Source organism: Equus quagga, chromosome 12 (genome assembly GCF_021613505.1).
Source record: "Equus quagga isolate Etosha38 chromosome 12, UCLA_HA_Equagga_1.0, whole genome shotgun sequence".
Classification (NCBI taxonomy): Eukaryota; Metazoa; Chordata; class Mammalia; order Perissodactyla; family Equidae; genus Equus; species Equus quagga.
The window spans coordinates 77051192-77071057 of NC_060278.1; the positions used below are offsets into that span (position 1 = coordinate 77051192).

The window sequence follows — 19866 nt, forward strand, 5'->3', positions numbered from 1 at the left end:
TAGTTGTCACCCTTAATTCTTAGTCCATGTTCTGCTGGGCTGGTATTACACAAGTCTGGAGCATCTCTCAATTGCTTCTAAGCAGGTCAGTGACTTCCTTGGCTGCAGATCTCCATGTACCCTAGACTGTGGATTTCTCTACTCTGTCTCATCAGGCACTGTCCTGTCTCCATTTTCTTCTTCTGCAAACTTATCAAATTATGTCATCTCCTAGTGACCCATCTCATTTCATTTTTTTCATCATTTAGTTTTATGTTCCTTTACCATCATTTTCACAGTACCTCAAAAGAGATAAGAGGTCACACCTGTGCTATTCTGCTCTTCTGGGCTAATACCACTTTAAATTTTATTTCCCTAACCAAATTTCTTATTTTCCCTTCCTAACTGGTTCTCTATCTCAATAAATGCAATTCCGAAAAGCTCTGAAATCATCCTTAGCTCGCTCCCTCTTTCTCTCATGACATGTTATCTCATCATTATCAAATCTTTTGGCTTTACATTCAAAATATATCCAGAATCCAACCATTTCTCACCACCTCTACCCCAAGCATCCTGGTCTCTCATTTCTGCTTCTGCATTCCTACTATGGCTTTTCAACAGAGCAGCTAGGGCAGTCCTGTGAAAATATGTCACACCAAATCAATCCCTTGCTCAAAACGATGCGATAGTTACCCGTGTCACTGGGAGTAAAGCCAAATTCTTACAGTGTCCATCTACCAGTATTTGGGTCACCCATCACCCCTCCTTCTTACCTCTCTGACTCATCTCTCACTAATCTCCTTCTTGATCATCACTCCCTTCCAGCCAAACTGGCTCCTTGCCATTTCACCAACATGCTGAGTACACACCTGTCTCAGAGCCTGCTTTCCTCCATGATAACCACTTGACTCACTCCATCATCTTCAAGGTTCTCCTCAAATATCATCTCAGTGTGACCTTATCTGACCAAATTATTTAAAACTGAAATATGCCCCCTTGAAATATTCCAGCATTTTCATCCCTCTTTCCTGCTTTCTCCCTATCACCTGTCAACATCTTATTTATTTTGTTTATTTTCAACCTACCCCCCCCACCATTATGTAAGCGTCATGAAGACAATCATTTTTGTCTATTTATTTTATTCCCAGCCTGTTACACAGGAGGCCATTAAACATTTGTTGAATGAATGAATGAAAGGATATTATTATATAACTATTAGGAAAATTGTTGACAAAGTGTTTTCAAAAAAGTTTTTTTTATTCTTATGGGCAGCTTATTCACTGGGAGCATTTGATGCACTGGGAGCAAAAAGATGACAACTGATATTAAGGCAGTGGATGAAACAGATCGACCTGCCATTCTCAAAGCATGTCGGGTATTTTTCCCCAATAAAGAAACCAGGAAGACAAATTTCCTTAGAGCTCTTCTTCCTTCAAAAAAAGAATGTTTCTTGATTTGTTTACTTGTTTGAATCCGTGTGCCTGCTTCAAGGTGAGGCTCACAGATAATACAATCAGGGCATACTCAGCTGCCAGGTTCAGGAGACAGGGAGGCAGAGGAACAAGGTGGGAGCAGTTTGTCTCTGGGGTATAGATGTATGGAAAGAAAGGGAGGTACTGCTGCTTATGCAGTTTTCTGTCTTCTCTTCCTGGGGAAAAGTGGGCTCGCACTAACGGTAGCTCACAGTCTGAAATCATGTTCATTTCTGTGTCCTGAGGGATATATTTTCCTTTTGATTTGGCATTAATTTCTTTATGTGGCATTCTTGAACACTGCCTGGCTCAAAAGAAGCTCTCATTTAACGAATGCAGAAAAGACATTCAGGAGATGGAGAGCGGGAGCATTTTCCTCCACAATCACCGGAATAGCAATTGCTGATTCTTATCTAGGTGTAAGGAAGAGATTGAAGTCCAAATTGCCTTTTTTCCTCTTTTTATTATGAATGTCCCTCATTTGACTTCTGAACTTTTAGACTTTTATATGGATGCTCCATATGGGTGACATTTTCACAATTTAAAAGTTTAAGATTTGTGTCCTTTATCTGCCCCACACTCATCTAAAACTCAAGTGCAGAATGTGGGATGAATCTCATTTTCCAACAAAAGATATCCACAACTGTAAAATTCCAAGGCAAACAGTGCAATGTATTGACATAGTAAGAACTCGGCCCTTATACACGATTGTGTCGGGGAATGGCCTAAGATGACATAGGCGTATTTTGTTAATGAGAAGGGCAAGAATGGCAGTGAATGAAGATCTCACAAAACACAATAACCAAGAGGGCTAACTTTTCACAACTGTAAATAGCAATCTTTTTGGCATATATATTCTACCCCCAGGGAGGTCATGCACAGTTTTCCGTTATGTCCCAAAACACATTGCCAAAAACAATATATGGTACATTTTTCTCTTTTTCTTAATCATTTTTGTTTAGAGAGAAGTCAAACTTATAGTCATTGCTCACTCACCATAAATTGGTCCTAAATTAAAAAAGGAAATCAGAAAAATTGAACATTTTACGGAGAATATCTGTTAGTGAATGAAAATTCTTATCTCAATGTATATGTTCTCAGAATAAAAAGAAATATGAGAACGTTATGTCTCTTGAGGTCAGATTTTAAATGTCTATACTATTAACTTAGAAGAATATCTAAGAAAATTCCCAAAGTTTTTGATGAAGCAAGTTCTATTTCAGGAACGGCCAGAGGTGGCTGTGGCAGGCCCCTTCCCAGGTCCCTCTTTCTCTTCTCTTTTCCAACTTCATTTTGTAGATTATAATTTCTTTTTCTTAGAAAGAGCCCCCTGACTATGGCACCTTCTCTCATTTCCTTTGCCTGAAAGGCCTCAAGTATTTGGCTAATTGAAGCTATGTTTCTTTTTCTTGAGAAAGTGTGTGGTGACTGATGGGATCAGGAGGGTGATGGTGGCAACGACTCTTCGAGTGGGAACAAGGTTGGGTTTGGAAAGATTAAGAGGATGGGAGCCATTGTAGTTAGTACCACCACGGTTCTCCTACTGAGCATCTTGGCAAACTGCGGAGAGAGGTCCATGCTGGGAAGAAGAGGCCTGGAGCACCCAGCTAAAGGGCTTCAAGATCTTCAACTCTAAAAAGTGAGATGATTAGAGTACTTGATGTCCCTCGTCCCCATGACTCTAGAATATTTTATGATCTATCAGTTGTTTTCAAGGGCTCAAACGCCCCTTCCTCCATCCTTCCCTCTTTGCTTTCTTCCTTTCTTTTTTCCCAAACACACATTTATTGAGCACCTACTACACACTAAGCACTAAGCTAGATCTTGGGAACACAGAAATGACTAAGCTATTGTTTTTAACTTTAAGCAGCTCACAAATCCAGGGTAGGGTGTCAGACACACTGACAGATAATTACAGTGAGATAAATGCAATAGAAAATATGCATGTGGTTCTTCAAAGAAAAGAGCATGGAACAATCAGTTATTCATGGACATCATGGGATGGAGGGGGAGACAGATGAGTTGTATTTATGCTGAGTCCCTACTGAGGCTCGGAAATTCTTCTGGTGGACAAAATGGAGAAGGGCAGTCTAGGAAAGCACACGATTCTTAAGGCACTAAAATTAAAATTATAAAGTCAGAAAGAAGCACAGTGAGTCGGGATCTGCTGGAGCAGACTGGTGCAAGGATCCAAGTGGTGAGTCATCAGCACCTGAGGGCGGGGACTAGGTTTACTTTGGTCACTGATGAATCCCCAGTGTCCAGCGAGGTGGTTGGCACATACTAGACCCTCAATAAATATTTGTTCACTACATGAATGAATGAATGAAATGGACAAGAAACTTCATTTTGTAAGTAATTGGCAATGAAAAGGATTTTAAGCATGATCAAGTTTGATTTTTCTTTTAAGATAATTCCTATGCAAATAGACCTGTAAAGTTGGAGACAAAAGAGAGGATTCTAGAAAAGGGGGTAGGAGGTGACTACAGATGAGACCTGTCAAGAACTTGAACAAGATGGCAGGGGGAAGTGGAATGAGGAAAGAGATGTGAGAGCTAGTTAGGAAATTCAGAGAGCAAGCAAGTTATTTGGATGGTGGGCAAGCAACTGATGTGGATGAAGTCAAAGAACACTTGCGGGAAATCCTATATCATACTCTCAAAATGAGTGAAACTAGATTCTCTATGACATTCATAGCTTCAGAGGTGGCAGAAGTCCCTTAAAAAATCTAAAATAGCCCCTCAAGTCTGATGTTCAATTTATGGAACATATTTTTGAAGAGCTCATTTATTCTGCAACAACTACTTCAAAATGTAATAATTTAGCATACAGAGAGCCTCAATTATACATTGTTTTGCATGTGTGAATTAACATTTAGAAAAACTAACTGGTTCAACTAGTTTAGGAAATTGTCAGTATCCATCAAAGCTGGACATATGGAGATCTATGACCAGCAATTACATACCTCACAGAAGGGCATACATTAATAGCAACACTATTTATAATAGCATTAAACTAGAAACTGCCTGGATGTCTATCAACTGTAGAACAGATAAATAAATTATGGCATACTGCCTAACAAAGAGAATGAACAAATTACAACCCCATGCAAAATACACAAGAATTTCATAAGCATAATGGTAAGTAATAGAAGTCAGACAAAAAAGAAAACACGTTGTATGATTCCATTTACAGAAATTTTAAAAGCAGGTAAAACTATAATCTATAGTTTTAATTTATAATCTATAAAGTTAGAGGTCAAAATAAGGATGTGTTAGTAGGGTAGACACCTGGGGTGTTGGTGATGCTATTTCTTGATCTGGGTACTGTTTACAGGAGTGTGCTCTTCTTTCAAAAATCCACCAGTTATACAGTTATGATCTGAGTACTTTTCTGTGCATATTATATTTCAATCAAAAGTTTTAAAAAATCTGGCTGAGTTCCTGCTAGTAGCATTGCTGAACGAGAAAAGTGAATTTCTTTATTTTGTTTTCCTATTTCTAAATGCTTAAGAGAATTTAGTGTGTAAAGAAGTAAGGACTGAAAACAATGACATCTGTCAGTCAATCTTTGCACAGAGAAGTGAACACAAAATTTCCCCTGCCTGCCTCTGCCATTCGGCATCTCAATCTCAACCCACCAGATTCTTGCTGTTTCTGTCCACTGCATCTTAACATACTGGAGCAACATCTGGGCTGAAATTTGCCAGACTGGGTAATGGTTTAATACAGTGCCCAGCGAGGGGGCCTATGAGAGTGTCCAACTAATTAGGATTGAATATCAGAGCCTGAATCTCAAATCCTGTCACTCAGGGTGATACGTCATCTCGCTAGTATATTTCATAGAACAAAGAGCAGGGCTGGGAGGTCGCCGGGATTGGTGAGAGGATGAGCTTCCAGGCGCCCAGCCATGGAAAGGGAGCAGAACCCAGAGGAAAGGCATGCTGAAAATTGTTTTAGTTTTCTAAATCCAAACAGGGAAGGCTTCACCTTTGTTTCCTTTGCATAGTGGGATTCCTCTTTGCTAATCATGAGACATTACATTCCTTGCCAAGATTCTCTAGGTGAAGAGTGGTCTCCCAACAGTTACACACTGGATCTTTGAGATCTGAAGGTAAACACCAGCATATGGCAATCCTGTGAACCCCTGCCCCCGACGCAGAGCAATCTGTTTTCCAACCTACGCAATGCTGTTTAGACTGCATGATGGCAAGAACTAATACACACAACTAGAAGTCTCTTTCTATGTAGCCCCCCACCTCAAATAAAAACAGAATATTGGAAAGAGGAGGTAGAATGGGGCAGGAAAAAGAGAGTGCTTTTATCTTCAGACTCCTTGACCAATGGAAAAATTTGCATTGATCTGATAAACTGGTTCATTTGCTCAAAATGACACTGTTTTTTGGGTTCATGTAAATGATCTGTCTTTTGCAGTAAATGTTAACCACACCAGTCAGATCTTAAGTAAAATTCACCAACTGGTGCTGAAAAGGGCTTGAGGACTCAAATAGTCTTTATTATCAACTACTGACTTGTCTCCTTTGTCACTGAGAAAACAGAGGCAATCAGAAACCTAGAACTCCCTCCATCATATGTACCACTTACCAGCATCTCTACTGATGTACTCCACTTTTCCTCCTCTTATACACAAAATGCCCTTGCTGTGTCTGAGCCAAGCCCTTCTATTTGTGAACTAGAACAGGGTCAACAAAGTTTTTCATAAAGGACCAGACAGTAAATGTTTTAGGCTTTGTGGTCCATATGGTCTATGTCATTACTCCATATGGTCTATGTCACTACTCAACTCTGTCTAGTGAAAGTAGCCATAGACAATATATAAATAAATGGGTATGGCTGTGTTCCAATAAAACTTTATTTATAAAAACAGGTCGTGGGCCAGACTTGTCCCCCAGGATCTAGTTTACTGGGTCTTGCACCAGATCCTACTGCTCTCGCCTACTCAAGGACATGCTCTAGCAATTCTCCTACTCTCCTACATCAGCACATTGTTTTCCCTCTTCAGGATCATTCCCACCAGCATACATATATGTTGTTGTTTCTCTCATCTTAAAAACCATCTCTTCATCTCACTTCCCCATTCCAGCAGTCTGCTCACTTCTCTGCTGCCTTTCACATCAAAATTTCTCAAAACAGCAGTCTCTTTTGGCTTCTTAATTTGTCTCCGCCAATATTCCCCAGAGGCCACTCCAATATGCTTTTGACTCACCACTCCACTGAAGTTGCTCTATTCAAGGTCCCTAATGACTTCTATATCTTTAAGTTCAATGGTCAATTCTTGGTCTTCATGTTACTTGACTAAGAGCAGCATTTGACCCTGTTGATCACTCTCTCTTCCTTGAACCACTTTCTTCACCTGACTTTCAAGGGCACACACTTGCCTCACTGCCACCTCACTGACTACTCCCTCTCAGTCTCCTTTTTCTGATTCTTTCTTATCTGCCCAATCTGTTCATGTTGGAGTATCACTCAGATCCTAGACATCTTCTCTATCTATAGTTAATTCCTGGCTGATCTTATCCAGTCGCATTAAATACTATCTATAACATGATGACTTCTAAATTAATGTATTATATTGGGCACTCACCTCCAGGCTCATATATCCAACTGCCTACTCAACATATCCACTTGAGTGTCTAATAATAATCTCAAACTGAACAAAATCAACACCGAACCCTTGCTATATATGCACAAACACGCACTATTTTAAATTTTCCCTATGAAGTAAGTGGTACATCCATCCTTCCTGTCTCTTAGGTCAAAACTCTAACATCATCCTTGATTCTTCTCTTTCTCTCACATGCAATATACAGTTCATAAGCATATGCTATTGATTCTTCCTTTAAATATGTAGATACATATATTCAGACTCCTTCTCATCTCCTACTCAGCTCCACCTTGACCAAGTCACTAGCAACTCACTTAAAATATTTCAATAGTTTCCTAACTGGTCTCCCTGCTTCCATTATTGCTTCTCACCATGCAGTCCATTATTAACTCAAGGGTTAGACAGATCATGTCCATCCTCTGTTCAGAATCCTTCAATGGCTTCCATCTCCCTCACAATAAAAGCCAAAGTCCTTCAAAAGTCTTCATCATAAGACAAGAAATCAACTTCTGTTGCCTTTGCTAGTTTCCTTTGCTGATATCTCCAACTTTGCCACAAGTCACATAGCTGTGAGTGGAAGACTGTTGGGAATTAAGTGTAGGATAGTAAAGAGAGTATAGTGATATTCACCTCCTCTCTGTGGCTCCGAGGAGAAGTCAGGGCATCCCAGGGAGGGAGACTGAAGGCTAGGAGTCCCAGGAGGTGGCAAACACGGATGTGTCCATGGTCCCCAGGGGAGCAAGAGAATCATGGACAAGTGTGTGACTTAGAGAGAAAATGTGAAACAAATCAACTATTTCCAGGTATGTTAAAGGGAGGTGCCCCTTGAGGGAGCAGCAAAAGCTGATCTCTAGGCTAGAGAGGGGCTGGCAAATCATGCTGCATATCAAAAAGTATGATTATTGTTTAATTGCAAGAGTTACCATGTTTTTAGTCCAACTACAGAGGGAAAAATTGAAAGACACAGTTTTCTCTCCAGTCCATTTTTTAGAGTCACTCGTCTTAAAGAATAAATAAGAAATTCAATGTCAAGTGATTTACATAAGAAAGCAAGCATGCAAATCTGGAATGATATATTTAGGAAAGTTTAAGTCCTGGTTCTGATTCCAAGTTTTAATTCATCTAACAGACTTCTCAGAAACCTATGATATTGTTGCAATTGAGCAACTTCTTTCAGATGTTTGCCTTCTCTGGGCACCCCATAAAGAAAGAATCCCCTTCTTCCACCTTCACACTCTCCTCCTGCTTTATTATTCCACACAGATCTCCATTTGACCTACAATACTTTTACTTCATAATCATAACTTATCTATGTCCTCCAGATTGTTGGTTCTCGGCATTCTAGAATGCGGTATCTCTAACTCTGGAATTGTGGCTGGCATGGAGAACGCACCTGACAATTGTGTGTTGAATGAATGAATGAGCCAGAATCCCTTTGTAAACAATTCTTTTCTGGAGACATTCAACTTCCAAAGAAGCTCAGGTTTTTGTCAGAGATTCTACATAAGGAGAGAAGCTGTCTCCTTTGCTGCTGGCACTACACAAGGGGGCATGTACATTGGCCTTGGAGATTAAATAGAAGGTGTGATGTTATGAGACAAGACTGACAATTAGAAGAATGGAAAGCAAGTTTTCAGAGTAAAATAGTGTTTGCAAATCTTAGCCTTCCAGTCCAGCAATTTCAGTTAGGGGAAAAATACCCTACAGAATATTACAGCCAGGGAAGGCAAAAGATACTCTGTAGCTTCATTAATTATACCAGAAACATCAAGCAGCTGCTGGAAAAATGTCTAGAGATGCAGTCCTGATGGGCAATATTACAGGGCTCAGAAATCAGAATCCCCAAAGAAAATTAGTGAGTGGGAGCCCACAGAGAGGAGGAAATTGAATATGTTTTAAACATAACTGCACAAAGGTTTAATGCAATAAATGATGTGCAAATTGGTTTGTAATAGAAAATCTATGTTCACTTGTAGTAAAAGCCTCCCTGAAAGTCACTGACATTTATTGAATGTTTTTAAGTGAGAGTTAATGAATCTCATGAATTGGTTATTTTTTAAATAAAATATGGTTGCATCTGGGGGGAAGAGATTTTAAATATATTTTGCAAATATTTAGTAGCTGTTTATCCATATTCATCCATCCATCCAACCATCCATCCATTTACTGAGAAATGAATTCAGTACAACTCAATAGATTACCAACAGGATACCAGAATAAGAACTATTGCAAGGCAAGTACGATGTTGTCACACAATGTTTCACTGAACTGAAGTCTCTCCGAGTGTAAATCATCCTACAGAAACAAATGGGTGACTTGCTTCTTAAAGAGATAAAATATATGAGGTTTGTAACACAGTCTTGAAGAGCAGTTTCTGAAGACCTCAGAGGGTTAAAACTGGTGGGCGTTTCATTCGTTCCATTACAAGAACTGAAGTCATTGTTATGTAAATGTTGGAAATAAACCTCTGCCATAACCACTAGTGAATTAGCGGCCAGGGCAGTACATCTGGTGTAGCTCAGAAAACTGTCAGAGCACTGAGGGTTAAAAGTTATGGATTTATACAGAACACTGGCCGGACACGACCTTGTAGGTGTGATCCATGACGTAAGAAGTTCTATAAGGACACAGATATTACATGCAGATTTCGAAGTATTCTTAGATTCATATGAAACTCTTGAAGGAAATTGTATGAAGGGAAAATATTGTCACTAGTATCCTAAAAACTATAAACATGGGGGAAAAAAAAGGCTCTTCTTTCAATATGTTCAGTTCATTGGACATTTTTAGAGAAAGCATCAAACTTGAGCCCAAGATTCCCAGAAGGTCACAGCGTCTTATTTGATCTATCTTGCCTGTATTTTAGTTACTTCTGTATGCATCTGAAAGACCCATTATCTTGGTAAATTAGCAACTTCTTAATGCAGAGGCCATGTCTAATTCACCTTTTTAGTCCATAGCTGGATAAATATTATTTATATTATTTAAAATTTTTATTTAAAAATGTTATTTTTTCATTCTTTCTCATATTAATTGAGCAACTACTATGTGCATGGTCATGGGCAAGGTGCTGTGCAAAGTAAAAGAAGTTAAAAAGGTATTGAAGATGTCTGCCCTCAAGGAGATGTTGGAAAGGAGATAGGATTGGAAGTGGCATGAGGTGAGGCTAAGAGAGAATGAGCTGGGATAAGATGTTTAGGTGAAATGGAATGTGGTTTTATTTATATTTTCTCTTGCAAAGAAATTATACCAAATGTGTTACTCTTAATGAAAAATCTCCATAATTCTAAGTAGATGCCATTATTTGGAAATGTTTGAATTGCACTTCTACTTGGCAGATAAATTATTTTTAGATGGAATTTCAACACATGCTAAATACGACAAAAACTCAAAGTCTTTCACAGGCATCAGTTCACTATCATAAGGATTCAGATCAAGGTGACAAGCTTCAAAAGTTTCTATCCATCGTACCTTGGCCACTTCTTCTTGGAAAGCCACGAGGTTCAAATGGGAGATGTTAACTAAGTCAGGCCCATATACCACCGTTATCATGCGATGTTCCAGGCGCCCGATGTTTCCCACATCCAAAAGTTCACGCAACTTGGGGTCCTGGATAATAAATGTAGAAAAAAGTTAGTCTTAAATAGAGTCCAACACAGTAGCATCATTTCAAAAGAATTAGAGCTAGAATGCCTTCAAAGCAAAGTTGCCAAGTTGCCTTTTATTCTGACTAGAAAATGGTGTGACTTGAAGTCCCTCACCCCACGATGGCCCAGAGAGGTCAAGTAACTTGCCCAAAGATTGTGGAGTGAGAATTTCTGGCTCAACACTTACAGTCCTCATGGTATTATGCTAAGAGAAATAAGTCAGACAGAGAAAGCTAAATACCGCGTGATATCACTTATATGAGGACTTTTAAAAAGCTGAACTCATAGAAACAAAGAGTAGAGTGGTAGTTACCAGGGGCTGGAGAGTGGGGGACATGGGGACATGTTGGTCAAAGAGTACAAACTTCCAGATATAAGATGAGTAAGTTCCGGCAATCTAATACATAGCTTGGTGATTATACTTAATAACCCTGTATTATATACTTGAAAGATGCTAAGACAGTAGATCTTAAATGTTCTCATCACAAAAAAGAAACGGTAGTTACGTAATATGATGAATGTGTTAGCTAACGCTATGGTGGTAATCATATTGCAATATATAAATACATCAAATCATTGTACACTTAAACTTACACAACGTTATATGTAAATTATATCTCAATAAAGGTGAAAAAAGAAGACTTACGGTCCTCAGTCTAGAGCTCTGTCTGTCATACTGTCATTCAGCGACACATTTTTATGTGCTACAATTTTCCCTTTATTTCCTCCAATCATCCCATGAATCACATATTGAAATGCAAAATCTCATCCCTCTCCTCAATTCATGGACATGTTAAGATGAATAAAGTGGTTCTGGTAGAATCAAACACAACAATGCCATTTAGGGCTGGGGCAGAATCATGGCTGAAGGTCACAGCATGAACCTTCTCCAACATTGAGTACTGATGTAAAGAGAGAGGCTGGTAAAGTGAGCAAAATGGCGGCACCTGCCATGATTATGTTGATTTCAATTCTATCCTCAAAAAGCACTGAGATTTGGACAGAAAGAACTTCTGCAGCCTTTTCAGAGCAAGATGCATCCTTTGGGACACCATAAGTGATGATCCCTTGGAGATATAGTCCTGCTGGGTAAAGGAGGTTTCCAAACTTTCTGAATTCAAAGTAAAACTACAACAGGGCTCAGTCAGTTTGGCTGAGTTTATTTTTCTCTCCTAGAACAGGCCTTGAAGGAAATGAGAGGTCATGCAGAAAATTAGCATCAAATCAATCACTTAGCAAATTTGCAGCCAGCTTCTGAGCAAAGAAAAGACTTGCATTCTTATTTATTTAGCTAAATGCTGGGCCAACAGGGCTTGATTACTTAGACTGGTTATTTTGATCTCCCTTCTGAGGTTTTTATACACAGCATCCTTACAAAGAAAAAGTGGACTTCAAAACACCAAGAAAGAAAACAAACAGAGACTTTCAAGCTGACTTATTTGACTTGGTGACATTAATTCTCGTTTTAGTTAGTAGAACTTTCTCCTCTGTTTGGCTGCATGAAGAACATTTTCAGGTAAGTTATGAAGAGCGAAAATCCCATTTCAAAGCTGTGCCCAATATAACTGAAACCTCAACTCAACTAGCAAGTCGAGAGCTTATCAAGTACATCAGGCCTCCTAGAAAGATTAGATGCTATCAGAAAAACATCAATTTGTATGACCTAGAAAAGGAGAGGTATACAGTAAAAATTCTATTAAATAAACAACAATAGTAAAACAGGGGAAATTTTAGCATTCTAGCATTAATGAAAGATTAAAGGAAAATGTTCAGGAAGAATGGACTTTTTGTGAAGGCTAATTAAAGAATGATACCAGCCGTCATGTGAAATGATTAATTGCATCACAGTTTTTGAACACCCTTGAGGCAAGGTTAGAAGAGAAAATATATTTGATCAGGACTTAAAAATTATTTTTAACTTGAAGGAGAAATATAATTCTCAGAAACTACCTGAAACTTGTAATTAGAAATCACAACCTTTAAACCAGTGCTGACAGTATCTTTACTTCCACATTTAATGGGACAATATTTGGGAGTGAATGAGCTCCATACTTTGGACCCTTTCTTTCCTTCCAGTGAGAGCCACACAACTCACTTTCTGGCTTTTTTCTCTCCCAAGCATGTTCTATTCAGTCTATACTACTTTACTGCCTAATTCTCATGTCCATTCAGAACAATTTTGCCCACCTCTTCAGTACTCAATTGATTAGGGTGCCTCCTCACAGAACTGCAGGGACCAGGTGTGGGGGTCAGGGAGTTCCCTTGAGATACAGGAATTCAAGGAAAGTTGTGAGCACTCGGAGGAGGTCCCCAGGATAGAAAATAATTCTGGAAAAAGGGTTTCTGGGATTCCCTCTGGTCCTAACAATATTGTTAGGAGTAGTCAACAGGAATTTATAAGAAAGATGACCAACTCTTTGTGGCATCTCTGTAAAAGTGTTTTTTTGTGGGTTTTTTTGGTGAGAATGATTGTCTCTGAGCTAACATCCGCTGCCAATCTTCCTCTTTGTGCTTGAGGAAGATTGGCCCTGAGCTAACATCTGTGTCAATCTTCCTCTATTTTATATGTGGAACGCCAGGAAAGCATGGCTTGACCAGTGGTGTGTAGGTTCACGCTCAGGATCCGAACTGTGAACCCTGGTCCACTGAAATGGAGTGCGTGGGAGTGCATGATCTCAACCATTATGCAACTGGGCTGGCATCTTTTTTTTTTGTTGGTGAGAAAGATTTGCTCTGAGCTAACTCCTGTGCCAGTGTTCCTCTATTTTATATGTGTGTTGCCACCACAGCATGGCTTGACAAGTGGTGTAGATTGGTGCCCAGGACCTAAACCTACAAACCCAGGCCACTGACTTAACCACTATGCCACGGGGCTGGTCCCATAGTTGTTTATATATATTTAAAAAACCTATTGGCTTTTATGCAATTAGAAATTTGTAATGAAGTTATTTAGAGGCAACGTCTGGAATAGGGAGAATAAAGGAGGCTGGCAAAATGACGAAGATGAGGATTAACCTGAGGGGTAGGTATTTGAGGATTCATTATTATATGTTTCTCTCCATCTGAGATAACATTTGTACAATAAATAATTAAGAAAAGATGATTGAGCATGAACTGGAGGAGCAGTTATATTTGAGAAATATTTTTTCAACAGAAACCACAATATTGTAAAATTATTCAGTTCTGGAAGTAAACAGAGAAATCATTTAAAGTATGTAACAAGAAAGTTCCTTACTTACGTCTTTTCTTGGTGATGGATCATACTCAGTTTTAAACTTTCTTTTCCACCATTAATCATTTTATTTGTCTTTCAAACCATACCTGTTCTTCATCTGTTGCGTTTTTATCAACACCAAACTTGGATATGTTAGAATTCTCTCTCCTAGGACATGACTTCACTTTTCTTTGCACCTCTAAGTTTTTCATTTTAAACACAACATCCCAAGATGACATGGTGGCTTCAAAACTCATTCATCTTTATTGAGCATATTGATATGTGAGGGGTATGCTGAAAAAGGTATTTGTCCTTTCAACCACCAAAAGTTGCCCTCAGCTGTTTTCAGCAAAGGAGCCCCTCAGCAGACAGGCAGACCAGGTTACTACCTGGAAGGATCAACAGCAAAGATACCACGTGTTTGGAGAACCTTATAGGTGGAAGGAATTTAAGGTAAAGAGATGGTTAAAAGAATGGTTGTCACTGGGTACATACCTCTCAGGTCTGGGGATATGAGTGGCTGCATTTCAAAAACAAACAAAATCAAAATAGTAACAATAACAGAAACCTATAGATAATTTGCACTAAAACCAGCCTCTCCCCAAAACCTATTCTGCTAAGGAATTTTACATCTGCACTTTTCTCATTGATTGAATCTCTTGATAAGTTTTCAGAGAAAGATTTACCTACTCATGTTACCATCAGACTTAAACACATTCCTTCGTCCCTGCAATTGATGTAAATTCCTTAAAATTTTTACAAAGAAAACAAGCTACCTCTAAAACTCTGTAAAAATGTTCAATTTCTCTGTTGGAGAACACTAAAGAACCAAGCTCAGAAAGAAATAAGAGGTGAAGTGAACTTGGAATTTCATATTTTCACTAAGCTGTCACTCAAGGCCTGCTTTCCCCAGAGAATATCCTAGGTATGTCTGCACAGGTGGAATGAACCAGACCAACGAAGAATCCTGGCAGCTATAATTTACTGCATTCTTAAAGTTAAGTCTCTCTTCCCATAGGAGTTACAAAATAGAGATTGTCTGATTAAATAAGCCCATTTTCTCTCAATCATCCCGGATTTGTGATTAAATTACTTCATGCCTATTGCAAAGAAAGTCAAGTTGCTCAAGTTCATAATTCCTATTTCCAGGTATTGGGCCACTGAAGAAAGAAAAGACTGTTCCACACCTGAGACACAAGGACTCCCTTACTGAATGTGTTACTGTAATTATATCATTCAAAATATTAGAAATTAATAGGAGGAATAAACACAAGCTAAAGGATGATTTTTAAAATAGTTAAATGCCAGTTTCAACCTTCATTCCTTAATGTGACTTTTAAGAAAAGCTTTATTATTTGTATGTCAGATATCCACAAAATAAAATAACTTTTCAAGACCTTTAGATTTCATTTTTGGTACAGAAGATATAACTTTACTAATTTTTTCATCCCCATGAAATAGATCTTTTCTGGATTTTAGGCTTATTGAACAATTTGTACATTACTTTTATTCCCAGCAGTGATGCAACCTTCTCAATCTGAATTACAGTTATATAAATGTAACTTTAATCCATCATTCTTATAAAGGATCAGGTGGATGAAAATCTTTCCATTAACAGTCAGTACAACAACTGGAAATTAAACAGATGGATTCCTTGTTACATTTAAATAACATTCATAAGCACGCACTTTGCAGGGATAAAGCCACCTCTTTGAAAGCAGAGCAAAATTTGTGCTTCATTCAAATTTTATTGTAAAGGAAAGATATAAACTTATGTCCAGGATGGTTGTCCAACAATCCTTTGAATTGAACATTTGTCTCTCAAAAAATAAAAAATAGATTAACAAGTTCGTTTGGAATCAATATTTAGCTTCACACCTCTCAGTTTAAAGGTGTCTCTCTCCTTTTTGTGAATGTGATGAGAAATGCCCTTCTCCTCTTCAGGGTGCACAAGTAGCTTAAGCAGCTCACATAGCCAGCAAGGTTTTTCAGATAAAACACTACCTATTTGCACAGACTACGACTCTGAAACACGGCGCCGCGAACGTCTCCTACACGGAGGGGAAGACTTGGAGGATGTTGTTTATACATTTTTTTCTGTAAGTGATAGATGAGGGGGCTTGAATATTTTTCAGCTGTTTCTTCAGAAGGAGGGAGCAAAGGGAGAAAAGACTGACTATGGCAAAGCAAAGCAACTATGGGCAAATACTAGGAAAAAAAAAAGAACTAGTAGACTATTGCCTTTCCTGTCTCACAGTGGTGTTATCATAACAAGGTATTTCTATTGCTTTGGATAGAGTGGTGATGAATTTGTATGGTCAGTCTCCCCTCCACTCAGGGGGAGCCTCTTTGTACAAGTAAAGAAATCTATTGGTGGAGAGGATAGAATTTAGTTGGTCTGGCTATACATCTCCATTCAAAATAAAGTGGTCTGAAGATGCCAGGCATGAGTTGATTGAGCTAAAGCTAGCACACTATTCAAACCTAAAAGAAAAAAGAATAGTTTGAAAGAAATGGAAGGCAACTGTCTTGAAAAATATTTCTCTTGAGCATGGGCATGTCCATGCACCTAAAAATTTGGTTATCATTGGGAATGGCCACAGAGAAGATGAAGAATCTCCAAATAGTATTCTAGTGGTTAATTAAAAATTTAACTGCTCCAGGTTTTCCTCCTCTCCATGAACAAGCTCAGGGTGTGGTTTAATGTAGTTTAAAAGCCAGAAAGAAAGGAAAGGGGAAGTGGGTGCTGGAGGCATTCAGGCAGGCTGACACTCAGGAGAAGCAGAAAAAGGGGATTGAAATTAAGGGTCCTGATTCCTGGGAACAAGTTAGTCCCAGAATGTGGAGATGTCCAAGGGAAAGACACTTTCAGAGCTGGACAAATGCTGTCCATTTCAAGAAGCTGCATTATCTGAGTAAGGTTCCTGGGTCACAATACACATGCTTGGCTTATAGGATGTTGGTCTTGATGCTCCAGAAGCTGACCTGAGTCAAAGATTGGAGAGAAAGTCAGTCATTTTGGAGGTGATCACAGAAAGCACAATGAGGGAGTGGGAAAGTGAGAGAAGGAGGAAGGAAAGCCAATCAGTAGTGTGTTACTGAGCAGTTTACCACTTTGGGGAACTGAGGCTCAGCCCACCTAGGGCCACTCCAAGACAGTGTGAAGAACACACCTCAGAGTGTCCCCTAAGGAGCCTGGAAGCTGGAGTATTGATCTGTCAACTCCCACCGTCATTGGTGGAGAGTCTCTCCTGGGACGCCACGCCCTTGCACTTCCATGACCAGAATACAGTCTCAGGACTAGACGGGAAGTCTCTGTAGGTCACCTCTGGGGGTGTGCCAGTAGAATATGAGTGCATCAAAAATGTCTGTTACGGTGTTGAAGTGACTGTAAGAAATAAGAGCATTTTGTCCCAATATTGATTAATCTTCATGTATTCTACAGAATCCATATTTGAAGAAATTTCATCAGGGTGATAAACAGATTTAGATTCCTAACTGCTCGGTTCTCTATGAAAATAATAAATATAAATACAATAAGTTTCTTCTAATTAGTCACTATTTGTCAAGCACCATCCTAGCTGTTCTATATTTTCCCCTCCATTTCATCTGCAAACAAACACTGAGAGCTAGCTATGTTTTTTCCCCAATTTGCAAATGAGAACTCTGAGGTTTAGGGAGGTAAAGTAATTTGTTCAGTTTTATAAATAGGAGGAAGGGAGCTTTGACTCCAAGTACAACTGATTATAAAACCTAAGCCATCTCCACATCACATTGCTTTACAAAGCATATCCAATTTGATGGAATTTATACAAAAATAGTGCAAATAGTTCAATTGGCAGCATAAACTTAAATAAATCAGCAGCAATCCAAGTCATCTCCTCTAGCAGTATTTTAGGCAGTTCATTAAAATATAAAACAATCCAAATGTGAAATTAAAATTGGAAAGAAATGTGGTCTAACGGCACCACTTGCCTTCCTGGGAAAGAACGGAAGCTAAATGGTCAAGTTTAATCATCATATGTGCAATCATCCTTACTGAAAGGCAAAGTGCACGAAATACAGAGCAGTTAAAAAAAAGTCAATTAAAAAAGTAGTTAGCTTTCTTCTCATCATCTCCCAGTATTTGTCAAACAAAAATTCTCCAGTATAGACAGCTTGTCACTCATGTTTCAAACTATCACCCAGCCTTCTTTGACTCATACAACCACCTGACTGCCAGCAAAATTCATATGCACAGCCATTACCACTCCAGTACATAAAAATCCACATGCCTGCAGGCATAGTGGTGTGTGCAAAACAGGCAATTAGACATCCTATGTTTCTTCCTGTTTAAAATCCCCCACAGACAGGGTGAAATGCATTACATTTCCCTTCAACTTTCAGGGGGGTCGGTGCTTCTAGGCATGTTTCAATATCGCCGTGCCCAAGTTTGAGAACAATAATGAGGTCTGTTTGTTAAAAGAATGCAGATACATTTACTAACTTCTCCCTGGTCGGTGAGTTTTTTGTTGCTGAGATATTTTATTCCTATTTTGTAGTGGTGTCTGCCTCCTTCCATGGCACTTTGATACAGTTAAATGGTCACAAAGAGGCTTCTGGAACCTCAGAACATAATTTAAAATCAAACATATCAAAAAAGGAAGCCCAAGAATTCCTCAATAATGACAAACACAAACAATGCTCCCTTTGCAGTTTCCGTAAAATCCACGCGTCTGCTACGGGCGTTTGACAATTGCCAGGAGACAGTAGAAACTGTGTCCTGTCTGTCTGACTGCGTTTTGGCTCTGCCAATTAAAAGTGACTTTGTGAAGCTTTTTTAACCCTTCTATGCCTCAGTTTCTTCATCTATGGGATGAGGATAACAGTAATGTCCTCTCCAAAGGGTTGTTAAGAGAATAAATGCATAATTATAAATTACGTACTTGGGACAGCACATAAGTTGTGAGTACTTAAAAAATAAATCAATAGCTTGAAAATGAAAGACAATATGAGGGTATCTACTGAATAATTTAATCTCTTATAGGCACCAGAACATCTTACTATATATATATTTACTTTGTGACAAGCAAAATATATATCTATATTTACATTTATGTATATATGGTTTGTGTATATTTGGCTGACTATATTCTAAACATATGCATTTTAATTTTATATTTTCTTTAATTCCCTCTTTCATGGGAAGCATCATTTAAAGAGTGCTAAAGGACAAGACATTTCTAGAACTTTTATGTTTCTGGCTCCTGCATTTAACTAGGTTTGAGAATTAAGCAAGTTGTTTTCTCTGAGCTTCAGCTTAGTTTCCACACAATGTGGAAGATAATAACAATGCCTGCTCATGTTAAAGCATTAGATTGATGATTAAAATTAAACTGTGCTGTCTCATATGTACAAAAGTACAGAAAGAATTAATATATTTTTGTGGTGACTGACAGAATTAACTTAAGTATGACATGCAAAATAGCAGTGAAATAATTCTTAGCTGTTATTTATCTTTTTCTTATTAAAATTATAGAGTTGTAGGAGTTTAAAGGAGAGAAATTTTCCTGTCAATTCACTATAGCTAATTGAAAGAATTTGAAGTAAATGGATAATTTATTTGTAAATGTCTAAATATAGATATGTGTATGTGAAAGGCTCTAAAAATATTCAAGATTAAATTTTTTTGATTTTCAGATTTATCTCCTTGTTTTATTTGTATGTCTTTTCTTTACCATTGCTCTAGATAAACATGCATTGACTATATTCCATAATGCATAAAGATCAATAATGTATTATATCTTCAGAAACCTAGGCATAGAAAGCTCTTTATAATTCAAAGTCTGGAGAAGTTCTGACGTCTACTTTTATAAAGAATAACTAATAGCATCTAAATAAGCCCTGTCTTAAATATGTCTTTTTATGTGCGTGCTTCTCTTTGAAAGTA

The 19866-nt window shown here is 38.4% G+C and overlaps 1 protein-coding gene across 1 annotated transcript in view; it reads right to left on the minus strand.

The window, feature by feature from the left end:
• The window catches only part of PLCB1 (phospholipase C beta 1), a 666959-nt gene that overhangs the window by 225339 nt on the left and 421754 nt on the right, over positions 1-19866 (minus strand). Inside the window, exon 4 of the mRNA XM_046679966.1 lies at positions 10548-10685. Coding sequence (XP_046535922.1) covers positions 10548-10685 — 138 coding nt within the window. The remainder of the gene's footprint in view (positions 1-10547; positions 10686-19866) is intronic.